Source organism: Podarcis muralis, chromosome 5 (genome assembly GCF_964188315.1).
Source record: "Podarcis muralis chromosome 5, rPodMur119.hap1.1, whole genome shotgun sequence".
Lineage (NCBI taxonomy): Eukaryota > Metazoa > Chordata > Lepidosauria > Squamata > Lacertidae > Podarcis > Podarcis muralis.
In genome coordinates this window covers 57562754-57581469 of record NC_135659.1, presented here as the reverse complement: position 1 = coordinate 57581469, position 18716 = coordinate 57562754, and the positions used below count along the sequence as shown (strand labels likewise).

Below are 18716 nucleotides of genomic sequence, written 5' to 3'. Positions count from 1 at the left end.
AAGGACATTTAACAGACACAATCATTTATTTTCCCTGTTCATCTCACTTCTCCTGCATCAACTTTTAGATTGTAAACTTTGGGGGGAGGCAAGTACCATGCACATTAATTGCACTACAACAAGTAAACAACATCAAAAGTAGCAATAGGTTAGATTTACTCCTGCTAAGACACCACTGCTTTGTTTTAGCAATTTTTTCAAAAGCAATGAAAGGCCACTCCTCTCATTTTTTTAGGGTCCTCTATTGGCTCCCTCTAAAAAATTGTCATTAAATTCACATCCCCTCAGTATGATTTTATAGAAGTAAGCTTGTAGCATAATGTCTAAATGTCAAAGACCTCCAGCAGGAAAAAGCATTTTTATCCAATAATCGTATGAGTTACAACATGTTTGATATAGCACGTTGACTTTTATAGGACTCTACAAATAGCACCAGAACAGACTCAAATGTTTTCAAAACCCAGCAAAGGAAAAACACAAACACCAAGAAAGCAGAAAATAACTGCACACTAAGCAACCCCAGCAGTCAGCCTGCTTCCCAGATTAGGCAAAGTTTTGCAGGTTTCTTACATTGGAGAAAGATTGAACTTCGACGACATCAGGCACCTGCTGCTGAAACTGCTGGGAAAGAGCAAAACATGCGTTTCAATCCATTAAGTTAAGCACAATTTTGTCTAGGAGAATGGATTATGCAAGGTATCTTCTTAAGACTGTTGATTCAGAACAGCACAAGTTCAGGCCAGAATTTAATAAAGGGCCATGTTTCCTTTTTCTTTTTTTTATACCATGAGTTGCCTCCTGGTCTTAAGCACTGCAGGTAAAGTTTTAAACTATTCTACAACTTCTATGGTTGGCTGTGCAATTTAGCATTAAAATGAGATAGATACTCAAAGGCAGATGTGGAAATAGGGTTCCCAATGTTTTTAGCGCACTAAACTCTTTTCAGATTTCCTGTTTCTCATACTTTACAGATAGTTACTTTATGTTACTTTTCTATTTGTTTGGGGGCAACATCCTGAAAGGAGCTTTCTTAGATTGCAGTCATGGGGACCATGGGGATGCAAGAATAAAAGAAACACAAAGACAAGCATTTTGAAGTCCAATATACACAAAACAGTCCAATCCAATAAAAAATTTTCCTGAGTACATAAAATGATCCAATAGAAACATGGATTTTGATAAGTTCTTTCAGCTGAATGACGTCTTTATTCCTGACAAATGCCAATAAGTATAAGAGTGCAGAGAACTTTTTTGAAGTCTAAAAGTATGTTTCTCCCAAAAGCATATACTGCAGCTTAGATAGCAAACACATGAGCTGTGTCCTACTCATGAAATGGGACTATCTTGCTCTCTCTTCTTGATTGCAGCTCAGTGCTTTATGAAAAGCCTACCTTGTGGGATATAGTGTAGTAGGGCAGGCATGGCCAAACTTGGCCCTCCATATTTTTTTGGGACTACAACTCCCATCATCCTTAGCTAACAGGACCAGTGGTCAGGGATGATGGGAATTGTAGTCCCAAAAACATCTGGAGGGCCAAGTTTGGCCATGCCTGGTGTAGAGGCTCAGAGGACAATCTACCCCCTTACATGAGTTGAAGTGACATTTCAGTCATGCTAGAGACCCTTGGATCCAAATCACATGTTCAACTGCATTCAGATGATACACCATTCATTTTCTCCTTCCCCACATACACACACTTGCTTACATCACACACAAAAACTCACAAGTGAACTTTGGGGTTGCTGTTTTTTTAAACGGCAAACACCCTCAGATTTCTTATGCACCAAAGTTATATGAGAGTAGCATGGGATGACTTAATATCTGAAGGGCCTTGTGAAACCCACAAGCTTATAATCAAGTTAAATAGTAACCACTAGGCAAATTCAAGTACCTATTCTCTGTGGCCCACCTGGCAACAATTCCCTATACTTATTACTGTATTTATTACATTCATAATTTTCAAAGGGCACCTCAAGTTTACCCTTGAAGAACAGCTGCAATCTAGAAGGTCAGAGATTTACAGATGCTTTGAAGCCTTCACTAGCTCAGTGCTTTGTTATCCAAAAATGTTGGCGGTAGATTTTTGGGTGGGGTGGGGAGAAATGGAGGAGTCCAAGTAAACAGTCCATTTTGGTAACAGTAACTAGCTCTGCTCTTCTATCGCTCCACCGACAAATCCTATTATGCACACCCAACATGCAAGTGCCTCAGCATTTAAGCCTAACAAAGTCCCTCCATTTAGAACAGCTGTGCCCCTCCCTTAGTGGAAAAGTGGACATTTGCCAAAAGGCTTCATTTAGCATGCACTAACAAAAGCAGCTTGACATACTCTGTGCTGGAAAACAAACAGAACTTCCATGTCTGTTAATATCTTTTGCCTCTTCAATCCCAGCTGATGCATAAAACACTTAAACATAAAATTCTTCTGTAAAAAGGTAAATGCCCTGAGGGATGCTTCAAGGCTGCCCACCTTGCTTTTCCCAGTCTCTGCTAATTTGTTTCAAGAGTGTTTTTAAGGATAAAAAATAGCTCAATGAACTTCAATGAAGGGAACGCATAGAACTCCCTTTTGTGCCAAGTTACTTCAGTTTTGATGAAATAATTAAAAATGCATCACAAATGGCACTAGTTCTGCCTTAGTGCTGCAGGGCCGTCAGTATCAAACTGACAAACAGGGAACGAAAGGCGTGTGCACCCCCTCCCATTTAGATACTTCTCACGAAATCCCATTGAAACAGTTTCCCCATGTAGAAACCCCCCCCCATAACCCCTGAATTTAAAAAGTCAAAGGGCATTTTGGCATGAGAGCTGCTTTAGGCAAAGCTGCTTCCTAGTATGCCCATGCTATTTTTGTCTGCATTTTGCTTTAAGCAGTTCTCAAGTAAACTTCAGAAATTGCTGTTTAATTTTTGGGTGATGTCTCTGAAGCCCTGGCTTCTGATCACTAACAATCCTATGAATTGCTTCTGAGGTTAATCTAGCTATCCCTTTGAACCTACTGCCATCCCCATAAGGCCAAGAACATTGATATTTCCTTTTTCTTCTTCTTTTTTTTAAGTGCTTGGGTTACGGATTTCTGTGCCAAGCATAAAATTCCATGCTTGTGCACAGCCATTCACATAAAAACAGTACAGCAGGGAGACACAGCTCAGTAACTATCTGTAGATAGGCTGAAAATAAATTCAAAATAAAAGGTCTCTCTGTGATCAATGTTTTTAAGTGCTACAGAAAAGGAGCAACATACAGTTTGCTGCCTTGACAATTTCTTGCAAAAAAGACAAATCATTCCCATTGCAACGTAACAAGCATCTAACTGTGCCAACATTATAAATCCAAGATAGTATAAAAAGGAAATGGTGATGCTGTTGCAAGTCAACCTGGTTTAACAGCTTCCAAAACTGTGGGAGGTGAACTGCTACCAGGGAATTTAATGTGTGTGCAATCCATGGTGCAAAAATTTACACAGAATCTAGTAAGCACTCTATCTTTGAAAAAAGCAAGATTTCTCATTCTAATGATTGCAGGAATACATTTGGAAGCATTTGTCAAGTTGCCAGTCTTCATGCAATAGAGTCAACTCAGCACAGATCAAAGCTCTCGCATGCTTCTCCCATCTTTTCCAGGGGAGTGCTATTTCTCAGAGTGCAAGCACAAAAATGTTGTTGAAGGTTACAGTGGTACCTCGGGTTAAGTACTTAATGTTGGGAAACTGCCAGGGAGATATAGTCCATCATGGCCCCAAGCCGGCTGCCGGACTTCCATCGATCTCCCGTAGCCAGGCAGATCCAGCAGTTAGCGACACGAAGCCTTAGAAATAGATTGCCACATTCTAGGCTTGTGCACACTGTTCTTTATCAGCAGAAAACACAGCCAGAAAGCTTGCACCGAAGAAGAGCATAATTTACAGATTTTATTTAGCGTTGAACAGAACAAAGAGAAAACATGACCGTTCTGAGTCAGTGACTCCGACCGACTGAAATCGAAAGGAAACAGCAAGCATAAACATCCTCAACAGGAAATACGCAGACTCTGTGACTCACAAGCCTGCTCTCTCTTAAGGTGGAACGGAAATATCCTAACATCCTCCCCCTTTCCGTGTAACCTGTAGTACCTGTGGTTCACCCAATTGCAACCTTTGTACATAAACCTTATGTTGTTCTCTGTTAACAACCTTAGACAACAGATCAGCAGGAATTTCATTTCCTGCCATGTAGGACACCCGAATCAGTCCTTTCTGAATACACTCTCTTGCACGATGTAGCTTAATCTGCAAGTATTTGGTTCTCTGCTTGCAACTCTCTGAGTTCAGCAAAGCCAAACATGATCTATTGTCTTGGTACACTTGTATAGGACATTTCACAGAAACCCCGATGTCCTTAAACAGTTGCATCAACCATTCACAATCCATGAGTGAAAATGACAGAGCATTGAGTTCTGCTTCACAGGAACTTAGGCTCACTGTTGTTTGCTTCTTGCACAACCAGTCAAACAGGCAGTGGTTGTACATGTAGCACACTCCAGAAGTGCTTGTACCATCTGTGGTGTCACTTCCAAAACTTGCATCTGCAAAGATTTCAAGACCTCCAGTCTTCTGACTGGTGAACCTCAGCCTGTAGTGCATAGTCCCTTTCAAATAGCGGGCTATGCGCTTCAGAGCTTTCCAATCCTGAACCGTAGGATTGTTGGCATGTCTGCTAAGCAGATTACAGCTTACAGCTATGTCAGGTCTTGAACATCTGGCAATGAAATTCAGCTTGCCTAGAACGCATCTGTATAGCGTTGTGTCAGAAAACGCTTCAGCAGTACTGTCTACCTGGTAACCTGTCACCATCGGTGTGTCTGCTGGGTTTGCATCAACCAAATTCAACCTGGTTAATACATCAGCAATTTTCTGTGTTTGGTGTACCAGAAAATTACCTGCTTGGTCCTTCTCCACCTGCAGAGAAAGATAGTTGGATACCTCACCAAGATCCTTCATGTCAAAGTGCTCCTTCAGCTGAGCTAGGGTGCTTTGGTAAAAAGCCTGATTCTTCCAAAACATCAGAAGATCATCAACAAAACATAAACAATACAGTTTGTTTTGCCCCTCCTCCTTGACAAACACACATGGATCAGCTTTGCCCTGGTGAAAACCTAGAGAAAGCAATGTCTCTGTGAGCTTGGTGTTCCAACACCTGGCACTCTGCTTGAGACCATACAAGGATTTCCGCAATTTACAGACCATTCCCTTCTGTATCTCCATCCCATCAGGTGGAAGCATGAACAGCTCTTCGTTCAAAATCCCGTACAAAAAAGCTGTATTAATGTCGTGGTGGGAAACATGCAGTTTCTCCTCCGCAGCGATCTTGAGCATCAGCCGAATGCTCTCATATTTGACAGTGGGAGAGTAGGTCTCGTGGTAATCCTGTCCTGGTACCTGTGAAAAACCTCTGGCAACCAATCTGGCTTTGTGTCTGACAACCTTGCCATTCTGGTCTGTCTTGGCCTTGAAGACCCATTTGCTGCCAACCAGTCTCATACCTGGGACTACCGGTACCAGTTCCCAAGTTTGGTTCCTGTTTAAGGAATCAACTTCAGCCTTCATGGCATTAAGCCAAGGCTCAGCATCTTTAGAGGTTAACTCCTGAACCTCTTTGAAGCTTGAAGGTTCCCACACCTTCTCTGAGCTACTAAGAACAGCAGTTGCAGTCTTAGCAAACTCATCAGCAAATCTCTTTGGAGGTCTGCCTTTGGTCGCCCTTTCAGACCTACGTACTAGACGCAAGTCTTCTGGACTCATCTCCTCTTTCTTAGGAGAAAAATGACCAATGGTGAACAGTGGTTCTTCCAGTTCATTGTCAGACGCATCAGATGGTCTGACTGAGGCCTTTGCACTCTTGTAGTCTGCTGTGTCATCACTCTCACTGACATCAGCAGCAGCGCCGCCCAATGAACTGGAATCCGAACTCTGATCATCATCATCCTCATCATCATCATCCTCATCATCATCATCCTCAGCAGCTTCCTCAGCTTTAGCTGCTCGCTTGACATCACCTTCATCCTCCTCTGGGTAACTCTGGAAAATTCCCACATTTTCCCCCCACTTAGGATTGTACTCAACACTCCTTGTGAACTTTATGGATTTAGAGTCAGTCATCCATACCCTGTATGCACCTTTTTCGTACCCCATGAACAAACCATGTGCCCCACGCTTCCCAAGCTTGTTGGTTTGTGGGGTGCGTACCCACATGTCAGAACCAAAAATTCTCATGTGTTTGGTGTTGGGTTTCTTGCCAAACATCTTCTCATAGGGGGTACAACCAATGGGTGATGACAATCTGCGATTAACGGAGTAAACCAGATTCCCTAAAGCTTCCCCCCAAAACTTATCAGGGAGATTGGCATCATGCAACAAGGTTTTCATTCCTTGCAGCAATGTTTGATTTGCTCTCTCCGCAAGCCCATTCATCCATGGCGATCTGGGGGTTGACATGTCATGCTGGATTCCCTTCTCAGTCAGGAAAGCTTCAAACTGCTGAGAAGTGAATTCCCCGCCCCGATCGGTAAAAAGACAGGAAATACGTTTACCGTGAGCATTCTCCAACCAAGCACAGAATGCCTTAAACTTCGGAAACGCTTGCGATTTCTGTTCGAGCAAAAACACATGAATGTACCTAGAAAAAGAATCAATTAGAACCATGAAGAACCTTGCTCCTCCTAAAGAGGGCGTAAGTGGCCCAACCAGGTCTGCGTGCACTAGCTGGTAGGGTTTGGAAGCCTGCCTGCTAGACTCCTTGCCTTTTGGAGCAACCTTCACCTTGTTCTCTGCACAAGATACACATTTCATATGAAATTTACAGGGTTTGATGTTCAAACCCTCAACCACCTCTGGCATCTTGGCCAGTGCCTTCCAAGAGAGGTGACCAAACCTTCGATGCGCTTCATGAATGCAACCTGCATGAAGAACTTTGTTAGTTTGTGCAACACAACAAGAATCAGCATTAGATACAACAGCAGTGTCCTCATAAGTTATATGGAACAAACCATCCATAAACTTTGCATGCAAATAGTCCTCTTTGCCTTTACTGATGACACAGACGCTCCTCTTGAAGGAAATCTGAAAACCACGTCCAGTAAGCTGCGGGACACTCAGCAAATTGTCCGCAGCTCCAGGAACATACAGAACATTACTGATGGTTGTATGCAAACTTGCAAGTTTCACAGTCCCTTCTCCTGCAATTTGCAACGTCCTTCCATCAGCCAGGTGGATCTCACCTTCCTGAGGCTTGAAGGAGATAAAGAGGTGCCGATCCTTTGAGATGTGGCGGGTACAGCCCGAATCAACAACAAAGCTGCCTTTGGCTGTTGGAGCAGTCTTCACAGCAAGCAAACCCTTGTTTTCCACTGGCTTGGGCTTTTGCAGCTTCCCCCCCTGCTGCTCCTGGCCAGCAGACGTGCCTTTAGCCTTTGGTGAAGCTGTGCCAGCTAACATAGCCTTGTCTTCCACTGGCGTGGGCTTTTGCAGCTTGCCCCCCTGCTTCTGGTCAGCAGACGTGCCTTTAGCCTTTGGTGAAGCAGTGCCAGCTAACAAAGCCTTGTTTTCCACTGGCGTGGGCTCTTCACCCTCCCTTCGCTCCTGGCCATCTGCAGACGCCTGTTTACCTTTGCCTTTCCGGCCTCTGCAAAGGCGATGACCTTGGTTCTCACGAGAAACAGAGCTCTCAGCTGCCGACTCCTTGGCTCCCTCTGGAGGCTGGAATGCTGCCTGGGATGACATCACAGTCTGCTCCCCCTGCAGCTTGCAACCGGTGCCCTCAGCATCCCTGCATACACTCGCATTCTGGGAAACAGCTTGGACCTCCGATGCAGTCAAACTCTGGGCTGGGACAACTGAGTTGTGAGCTTTCATCAAAGCATACCACATTCCACGTGCAGTGGTGTTGCCAGCCAGCGTCTTAATTTCCTCAAGAGATACGGATAAGACTATTACGTCAATCGCCTTCGAATCATCGGCTTTCCATCTCTCTGTCAGAGGAACTGGGGGGGCCTCACTCACGGTATGCCACACCCTAAACTGACGCAGCAAACTCTCACACCATTTTGCCCAGGTCTGATAGTTGTGGCCATTTAGCTTCGGTGGACACGGAGCTACTTCTGAGGATTGTAAAAGATCCATCTCAGGTCTTTACGTGAGCCCAAGTCTTTATGCCTTCAAAGACTTATTATCTCGGCAGCTCATTAATCACGATGCCTTTTGGCTCGGCTCCCAGGCCAATTAAGCCTTGCCGGAGTTCAAAGGCTCCTTGTTGAGGTAAACAGAAAAGCCTCTGCTCTCGCTGCTTTCTCTTTTCACATACCTCTCAAACGCAGTCTGTTGCAGCTTTACTCTCCTGTAGGTGCTGTGAATCTGGGCCCGAAACCTTGTTGTTGGGAAACTGCCAGGGAGATATAGTCCATCATGGCCCCAAGCCGGCTGCCGGACTTCCATCGATCTCCCGTAGCCAGGCAGATCCAGCAGTTAGCGACACGAAGCCTTAGAAATAGATTGCCACATTCTAGGCTTGTGCACACTGTTCTTTATCAGCAGAAAACACAGCCAGAAAGCTTGCACCGAAGAAGAGCATAATTTACAGATTTTATTTAGCGTTGAACAGAACAAAGAGAAAACATGACCGTTCTGAGTCAGTGACTCCGACCGACTGAAATCGAAAGGAAACAGCAAGCATAAACATCCTCAACAGGAAATACGCAGACTCTGTGACTCACAAGCCTGCTCTCTCTTAAGGTGGAACGGAAATATCCTAACACTTAATTCGTTCCGGAGGTCCGTACTTAACCTGAAACTGTTCTTAACCTGAAGCACCACTTTAGCTAATGGGGCCTCCCGCTGCTGCCGCGCCGCCGGAGCACAATTTCTATTCTCATCCTGAAGCAAAGTTCTTAACCTGAAGCACTATTTCTGGGTTAGCGGAGTATGTAACCTGAAGCGTATGTAACCTGAAGCGTATGTAACCTGAAGTACCACTGTACTATATTAACCACTAATTCTTTGGGAAAAACAAGCTACAGGCTTTTTCCTTCTCAACTTTATCCAGTATTTAACTTTTCTTCAGCAATCCAGTGGAGGATCAGTTGTTGGACAAAGTGGGGCATACCCTCCTAATATACTGAGTCTCCTCCCCCCCCCCCATGTCCCAAATCTGCAAAGTCATAGTTCAACCTTTCTACTGTCACCCACAGTCATTATTAATGCATTTACCACTGAATGAGATGCTTACTAGATTCTTCTGCTCATCTCTGCTTAGCCAATCAAAATAATCACTACCAGAATGTCTCCAGTATCTTTCTCCCACAGAAACTGCTTTGGTGCGGCAATGGATTCTTTTGCTCATTTTCCTCCCCATTTTCCTTAGAAGTGATGGGGGCAGCTATGATTTAGAATGAGTTGCCGGGGGGGGGGGGCTGTCCACTGGTAGCGCTCTCTGTTAATCAGCCCATCCTAAGCCAATTAGCACCATGCATTCTTCCTGTAGGTGTTCACAAGCCAATCAGAACCATGCTTTTTTCCTGTGCTGCCATCTGCAGCATGTGCCAGAAAGACAGATACTCACAGTGGGGCCCTTGTTTACTTATCTTTTGTGTAAGCATGGAAGGGGGAAAATATTAACCTGAAGGATAATTTTAATAATATTTAAATTGCATAATGTGTTCTGATTTTCATTTAGGGTTTTAACTAAATTAAAGGGAGGTGATATAACTACAGTTAATAAATTAACACCCAGGAATAAGCACTATTGAATTCATTAGGACTTATTTCAGAGTAGACAGGTAGCTAACAGAATTAGATTGTTCATGTTGCTGCTCTTCTATAACCAGCTTATCTTATTGAATCAATTAAAGCAAGTGAGCCTAGTTTCTTTTCATGTCATTCATGATTCTTCTCTTCCACATTTTATCCTCACAACCCAGTGAATAGCCGAAGGTCACCAGGGCATTTCATAATTTAGCAATGGTTTTAACCCTGGTTTCCTACACCCTAGTCCATTTAATATTCCTCTGCATTCTGGAAAGAAGGCAAAGTATTAGGTAAGTTGGAGAGGGGAGGACAATGTTTTTCCATAAGGCTGGAAGGTTAGGGGGACCTTATTAACAGGTTTATTTGGTACCTTTAAGAGTAACCAGTTCACATTCCAATCCTAGCTGGAAGCCATCCCAACTGAATTTAGTAAGACTTGCTTCCGAGTAATGTATGGTTGTTGTGACATTAACTCACACTATGAATTTTGACAGCAGGACCCTTCCTTAGCTATGGTTAGACACTTTTCAGTTTACTTAGGCACCAAGTACTCCTATAACTGCAATGCATTTGTTTCAACACCTCTGCAAGCGAGGAGGGTGAAAAGAAAATCAGAACTTTGTCCTGTCAATGCGACCTCCTTGGTCCCACCCATGTGACTTTATTGGCCCCACCTACATGACCCCCTTGGCCACAGGTAACCCTGTCAGGTCCAGGAACTACCAGATGTCACTGCAGCAAACCTAGTGTTTTAAAAAATATTGTATACAACTTCAGACCTCCTTCATCCCTTTCAGAACATTAGAGAAAGATGCCTGACAAGCTTACCTGGACTTGCTGCTGCCACATAAAGCTTGGTGTATGTTTGCATGAGGTTTCGGGGAGTAGCAACAACATATCTACAGAGTGCATCCCCAAGTGTTTCTCTTTTCTATGGTTCCCCCCCCCCCCAGTCAAACTGGGGCCATTACATAAAATGTCAAGCAGCTCTGAAAGTAACAAGTTGCTTCTCTTGCCTGCATTGTGTGTTCCCACTACAGTTCAGTGCATCTGTCAACTATCATGGAACTCTAAGGAACAATGTTTTATTACTGGAACTTCAATTATTCTTTCCTATAAAATCAATGCATATGAGGTAATATTACCCAGTAGTGACCGGTTTAATGATTATGGGAAAGAGGTTGTGTTTATTTGTAGCAGGGATTTGTAATAACAAAGTAGTAAAAAAGTAACCAGCAAAACAGTGGGTGGAAGACATTGCGGAAGAACTATATGCAGTGCTTTTGGGGGGTAAAAAAAGTGATGTGTCAGTACTTATATATTGATATAAGTGTCATAGGTGCCAGCACAAATTGGGTGCCACAGGCAGCAAAAAGTGAGTGGTGTCATGAAAAAAGCCCTGACTACATGTATATTTTGGGCTACAGCTGAAAAGTTGTATAAAATATAATCTCTTTTTGTTCTGTGTTATGTTCTATACTTCTAAAAGCCACAAAAGCCACAAACTAGCAGTGCACAGTATTTTGATTTGACAGTCCAAACTATCTCTTACAAAATAACAGCAAAACAGAACTCTGGATAAGGTTGGTGTTAATTTTCAATTCTTTGTTTCTAAATGTACACAACAGCACAATGGAGAAGAAATCTGATTAAATTTGTAGTGAAACTGACTAGCTAGCAAGCATCAAAAAGAACGCTATGGGTTTAGGGTATGAATGGATTTCCCTCACACCGCACAAAACATGAGAATTTAGATAACAGTTAATTGTACAGTAAAACCTAAAACACAGGCCATATGGATGTGGAATGCCATACAGTCATACCTCGGGTTACGAATGCTGCGGGTTGTACGTTTTCGGGTTGTGGACCGCACTGAACCCAGAAGTACCAGAACGGGTTACTTCCAGGTTTCGGCGCTCGCGCATGCACAGAAATGCAAAATAATGTCACGCGCATGCACAGAAGCGCCAGATCTCATCATGTGTGTGCACAGACGCAGCGCTGTGGGTTGCGAACGTGCCTCCCACACAGATCATGTTTGCAACCCGAGGTATGACTGTACTATGCTGTATGTCTGGTAGCTGTATGTCTGGAATTTCCCAGACATAACCGGGATTCGGTCGTCAGATACAGTGTCTGGGTGGGAATTGGATAAATGTCCAGGAAAATCTGGATGTATGCCAACCCATGTCGGAAGTGTAGATTTTGGTGAATTTCACTAAAAATAGCTCAAAAACTAAGAGCTCAACAACTTTTGTGTCTGGATTTTCACTTTTTGAAATATGGTGACCCTACATTACTGTTGGAACAAAACAACAGCCAAGCTTCTTAGGAATTGTTTACTTAGCTACTAATGACCAAAATCAACTGTAGCTTACAGGTGTACTTGTGCTGTTGTACGAAGTGCACACAAAAAGACTCATAGAAATTAGTAAATGTAAACTGCATTTTCATTCTTGCTTTAGCTTAATTATGAGCCATACAAAAAAATCTCTGTTTTAGAAGAGCTTTGCTTTTTTCCCTGAGGTTCAGTGCTAAGTAAATTAGTTTTTTTAAAAAGGCAAGAACACAGCCAACATTTTTTTCTTAATCTAATTAAGAAAATTTAAATAGAGGTGGTGACCATTTTGTGCATGTCCAATTGACATGCAACTGCTGACACGTGCATTGGTCTCAGGCCCGGGACAGGGGTGGAACGGGCTTACGCAGAAATGCTGACATGCACAATGACCCTGAACTCAACCCCTGCACAAACGGGGAGTTGCCCGTATTTTAATGTAATTAGTCTCTTCTATTTTCTGAGGAAGCTGAAATTTCATATGCTCAATTTAAAAAACCTCTTGACACAAATATAGTTTAGAAAAGGCAAAGCTAATAAATAGGCTTTATGGAGCCTAAGCTCTTGGCATATGGGCACATTGTAAAATATAATTTACAATGCAGTGCAGGCTAAGAAGCTGCTGAGCAGTAACAGCCTCAACTAAACCTGAAGTGCTATTTTCATTGTGAAAATAGAGCCCATTTCAAGACAGCCTAAAACAGGAGTGGGCAGAAGGTAGATCAGAATCTACTGAAAGATCTCTATGTGATTTGAAGCAGATCAGCAAGAATTTCTGACTCCAAGTTTAACAATGACAATAAAATTACTCTGCCATCCTGCTGAATCTGCAGAAGCAAAAAAAAAAAAAAAGTTTGTGTGTTTCTGTTTGTGAAAGGGTTGTAATTTCAGTTCAGTTTTGGCGTAAAATAAAACTTCTAGTCTCAGAATTCTTTAATTCTAAGCATCTGCTTCTTGCATCTGTCTCTGGTTGGTGAGTGACAAGTTCTAGCAAAAAACCCCAACAAAGCTTCTGCAAGCATGAAGCCTGCCTACCCCAGTCTATAGAGAAATAGTACTTCCTGAGGATAAAAAATTGGTAATCAGCTTATTTCCTAGCAATCTGTAGGTCTGGCAGACCTCTGCAAATATGGCTTCCAATACATTGTTATTTCTTCTCATTGCTTCCTGACATGCAATGAAACTAGAAACACCACAAAGGTTGCTTTTTGTGTGATCATAGATACAATCCATGTTGGTCCATAGAAAAGTAAGCACAACAACATAAGACTAAAACCAAAACAAATCTCATACCTTCAGGTTTATAGCGCTGTAGATCCATACATAGAAACTTTATTTGCATTAGCCACTAGCCATAGCAATAACGGTGTAGATACCATCAAGAGCATGTATAGAATCTATGGTCTTCTGCACAAATAAAATTATGTTCATTTATACACAAACAATGGCGCTGTGGGTGGCGCTGTGGGTTAAACCACAGAGCCTAGGACTTGCCGATCAGAAGGTCGGCGGTTCGAATCCCCGCGATGGGGTGAGCTCCCGTTGCTCGGTCCCTGCTCCTGCCAACCTAGCAGTTCGAAAGCACGTCAAAGTGCAAGGAGATAAATAAGTACCGCTCCAGTAGGAAGGTAAATGGCGTTTCCGTGTGCTGCTCTGGTTTGCCAGAAGTGGCTTAGTCATGCTGGCCACATGACCTGGAAGCTGTACGCTGGCTCCCTCGGCCAATAAAGCGAGATGAGCGCCGCAACCCCAGAGTCGGTCACGACTGGACCTAATGGTCAGGGGTCCCTTTACCTTTACCTTATACACATACAGACATTATACACATTTCGGGTAAATCAGCTGCAAATAAGTTAATGCTGATATTGCCTTAGAAAGGCAAAGGCAAAGACAAGTAATATGTCCCAGAACATGTGAAAAGCTACCAATGAAGGACAGCTTTAGCATTTGAGAAGGGTAAAAGGAAAATATGAAGTCATATTCTTCTCAGTAGCCAAGAGCAGTAAAAACCGTAAGATTCAGTTTATGAATTACATGACCACATTGGACCACAAGTCTTAAGGGAATCTAAAACCAATGCATAATTAAGGTAATATATTACTTGTCACTATCCTTCCTATAAACCAAAACCAGGGCTCCACAAGATAGCAATTACTACACAGAGAGCAAAGCCAGGGCAGTTTATGATGCTTGGCTAATTTGGTCAGCAGCTTCATGCCACAGAATTATAGGTTTGTAAGTTCACTGTTATTTCATTCCACATATACATAATATAGTAGGCTTGCCTGTTAAGAGCTTGGCAGCACCAATATCGAAGACTTGAAAATTTAATGCTATTCTTATTAATCTGAATTCAAAGTAATAAAATAAAGTCGCATGCCTTACAAATTACCTAACCAAATGCATGGCCTTTCCTTAACAAGGAATATTATCTGGACATGGACTAAAGACATAGCAATCTTAGCAGAAATATGTACCCTGGCTGCCTTTCCTTTCAAAAAAACCAGACAGCTCACTTTCATCTTGAATGGATCACGATGGAAAGGTTAGCAACACAGACTGAAAACTAGATCCTAAGCAGTCAGGTGAAGATCAGCTGGGAATCTGGAATAAGCTTGGGATCTGAAGCTCTGAAACAAAACATGGATGACTAAAGAATCATCCATGTATTTTCAAGAAAGCAAAATATGTTTTGAAGAAGAGTCACCCCTCCACAGATAAATTAATGCTGCTTTAAAAAAAAGAATGTTTCATTTTTCACCATATACAGTAGTGGCAGCGTTTACCAGAAACTTTTCCAATTCACCTGACAAATGTTTGCCGATGCATATAACTTTTTTATTATTATATATAAGCACTGCAAAGTCATACTAACAAAAAAACTATTGCTCTAGCAACATGTGATCTTTAGTTAGTGCAAGAATAAGAATTCTATATTTAATGCCCCAAAATCTGTCAGATCAGAATTAAAGCTATCTCATGTTGGCTCGAGCTCCACAAAGCTGAGAAACTGAAAATCAAAGCAGGTGCTCTAACAGGATGTCTGTATTTTAAAGTATTTACAGTGGTGATATCCTATAGATTTGTGTACAGTACTTGCAATACAAACCATATATAGTATATTACAAGGTTCAGTTGCAAAAAGCATTGCTTCACATGACTTGTTGCAAGGCAAATGAGCACGTATTCTAAAGACAGACTAGGAACAAATTAGGAATTATAGAAAGGTCCATGCAGAAGGCAAAAGGGAAAGTTGCAAAGTTACAAAGTACAGTTGTATCTTGGATCCTGAACACCCTGGAACTCAGGTGTTTTGGCTCCCGAACGCCACAAACCTGGAAGTGATTGTTCCGGTTGTTCTTATGGAACCCAAACGTCCAACGCGGCTTCTGAATCATAACCGAAGATTTGGTTTTCAAACGTTTTGGAAGTCAAACGGACTTCCAGAACAGATTCTTTTTGACTTCTAAGGTATGACTGTACACTAAAAAAGGGGTGGGGGGAAAGTAGCATGGGATAATTTGGTAAAGGTGTCTCAACATTAGACCAGAGCACTATAGTTATGCTTCCAGGCATAGCAAATTATGAGGCTTTGCTACATAGCAGTGATATATATCTGATCTAAAATCAGAAGTGACAAATATCTGAGAATCCTTGGCACAAGTATTCTACATGCCCAGTCAAGCTGGCAGTGTTTCCAGTCCTGGATGCAGCTGATCTACATAATAGGGAGAGTCCATGGGCTGGCTTTACATAAGCTGCACAAAGATGCACAAATGAGTTGCAGTTCTGGCTGCTCTACAGCCTGCGTTACGCATCACATTTTTCCTAGATGACCTCTGTGTGGGGAACTGCATATGCAACATGTGTCTCTCAATATGTCATGATTACACATGTTTGGAAACCATACAGGTCCCCAATGTGCAAACTGTAACAGCATAAAACATTTTCTGTTAAAATTACTAGTACATTTATAGTACATAAAACATAAAACTGATGCAAGCAGTTTAAACTTGTTTCACAAATTATGATTGGAAATTGATTACAGTACATTGTTAACAAGGTCCTATCAACTAATAGTAAATAGAAATACTAACTAGGCAGGATTATTAAGGTGGGGGTTCTTGAAGAAAGGTTAAAGCTTACTGGGAAATGGTATGTAATGAACTGAAAAAAGATGTTTAAAATAACATTTGTAAAAAAAAAACCCCCAAAACAGAAGCTTTCCTTTTGGGAATTATAGGGATAGAACTACCCAAACTGTATAGAAATTTATTAAAGTATGTGATTACAGAGGCAAGAACGTGCCCAAAAATGGAAAGAAGTCGTCCCAGCAAAAGAAGAATGGATACAAAAAGTTATGGAATATGCAGAAATGTGAAACTTACCAGAAAACTAAGAAATCAAGATAACAAACATTTTACAAAAGAATGCAAATGGTTTATGGAATATTTACAAACAAACTGTAAACAGATAAGAACATTGACAGGATTATTGTAATAACCTGCAGCTTTATAAGAGTATATATTTAAAGTAGATTAGTAAATGAGCAAATTAAGTTAATTTGGATTTGCAGAAAATATTAAAAATAAATTTAAAGAACTACAGAAAGGGGGGAGGAAGTCAAGTTTTGAAATGGTAAAATGATTGTAAAATGATTGAAATGTATAAAACTGAAAATCATAAATAATAATATAAAAGGGATTATTAAGTTAGGGGAACAAGAGATGTGTATTGTAAGCAGGACCAGACACATTTTAAAGATTGTTTATTACATTTATATCCCACCTTTTCTCCAAAGAGCTCAAGGTGGCATACATGGATCAACTGCTCCTCATTTTATCCTCATGACAAGCTTGTGAGAAAGCAGTGGCGTAGCGTGGGGGGTGCAGGGGGGGCCGGCCGCACCGGGCGCAACATCTGGGGTTAGGGCAAATCCACGGGTTAGGGGGCGCAAATCCACAGGTTAGGGGGCGCAAATCCACGGGTTAGGGGGCGCAAATTACTTGCCTTGCCCCGGGTGCTGACAACCCACGCTACGCCGCTGTGAGAAAGGTTAAGTTGAGAGACAGTAACTGACCCAAGGTTAACCACTGAGCTTCATGGCTGAATGGGGATTTGAACCCAACTAAGTCATCAACAGAGCTGATCACTAAAATCAATTACTTAAGTGATTTCAGTGAGTCTACCCTGAGCGCAACTTAGATACCACCCTTTGTATTTTCTAATTTCTTAGATATTATGTTGTTTGTAAAAGATATTGTTTCAGGCCACTCTGTTTGTATATAAGCACAACTGGGTTTCAGAATTAGCTGAAATCCCTTGCATATAATTTCTGTTATAATGTCTCTGAATTAAATTTAGTTGTTGTGTTAGTCACTTTCTTCACAAAGGTGACCAACAACAACATACAAAAACAGTATAAACACTAAAACCGATTATAATAAACACAACCAATAAAAAGCTAAAAGCACACCTATATAGCCTGGAAGAAAGAAAAACACATCAACGTAGACAAGATAGGTCTTACAGATTCTGCCCACTAAACAAAGCCACAAATTCAAATCGAGGGCCCTGGAAAAACAAGAGTTTTTGCCTGGCACCTAAAAATAGATAAAGATGGCATAAAGATGCCTCTTCATGGGGAGTATCCCACAAGCAAGGAGCCATCAGTGAAAAGGCCCATTCTCGGGCTGCCACTCTCCGAACTTGCGATGGAGGGGTCAGATGGAGAAGGATTCAGATTATGAATGATGGGTCCAAGTTGGTTCATGAGGGGAGAGGTGGTAATTGAGGCATTGGGATCCTGAGCTGCAGAATACTTCATAGGTTAAAAGGAGAACTTGAATTGGAGACTTGAAACTAACTGGCAGCCAGTTTTGTTGTTCCAGAATTGGTGTTACATGTACAGACCACTCTGCCCCAGTCAACAATCTGGCAGCTGAATTTGTAATAGCTGCCGTTTCTGAACCAGCTTCAAAGGCAGCCCCCTGCAGAGCTTGTATGAGGTCTGGGGTGGGAGTCTTGTTAGAATAAAGTTATAAACTCAAACAAAGAAGCAACCTGTTCTTGGTGCAGGGCACCCAACCAGCTTAGCCCTCCAAGGCCGGAGAGAAGTGTACTCAGCTGCCCCCACACTCTGCACAGGCTTGTTCAAAGGAAGCCCCCCCCAACACATTGCAGTAATTTAACCTAGTGGTAACCACAGCATAAAGGTAAAGGTATAGGGACCCCTGACCATTAGGTCCAGTCGTGGCCGACTCTGGGATTGCGGTGCTCATCTCGCTTTATTGGCCGAGGGAGCTGGCGTACAGCTTCCGAGTCATGTGGCCAGCAGGGCTATGCCACTTCTGGCGAACTAGAGCAGCACATGGAAATACCGTTTACTTTCCCGCCAGAGCGGTACCTATTTAGCTACTTGCACTTTGATGTGCTTTCGAACTGCTAGGTTGGCAGGAGCTGGGACCGAGCAACGGGAGCTCACCCCGTCGTGGGGATTCGAACCGCCAACCTTCTGATCGGCAAGTCCTAGGCTCTGTAGTTAACCCACAGCACCACCCGCGTCCCAAGCAAACCACAGAATAGTTAACAATTAAAGTTGG

General features: G+C 42.4%; 1 protein-coding gene across 17 annotated transcripts in view; it reads right to left on the bottom strand.

Annotated features, from left to right (window-relative positions):
• The window catches only part of ANKS1A (ankyrin repeat and sterile alpha motif domain containing 1A), a 118212-nt gene that overhangs the window by 46994 nt on the left and 52502 nt on the right, over positions 1 to 18716 (bottom strand). For 9 of the 17 annotated variants that reach the window (XM_077928900.1, XM_077928905.1, XM_077928897.1 and 6 more), the window contains one exon: positions 571 to 621. The exons of 7 other annotated variants lie outside the window; for them this stretch is intronic. In XM_077928900.1, coding sequence (XP_077785026.1) covers positions 571 to 621 — 51 coding nt within the window. The remainder of the gene's footprint in view (positions 1 to 570; positions 622 to 18716) is intronic. One more of the 17 variants, XM_077928898.1, reaches the window with a different exon arrangement.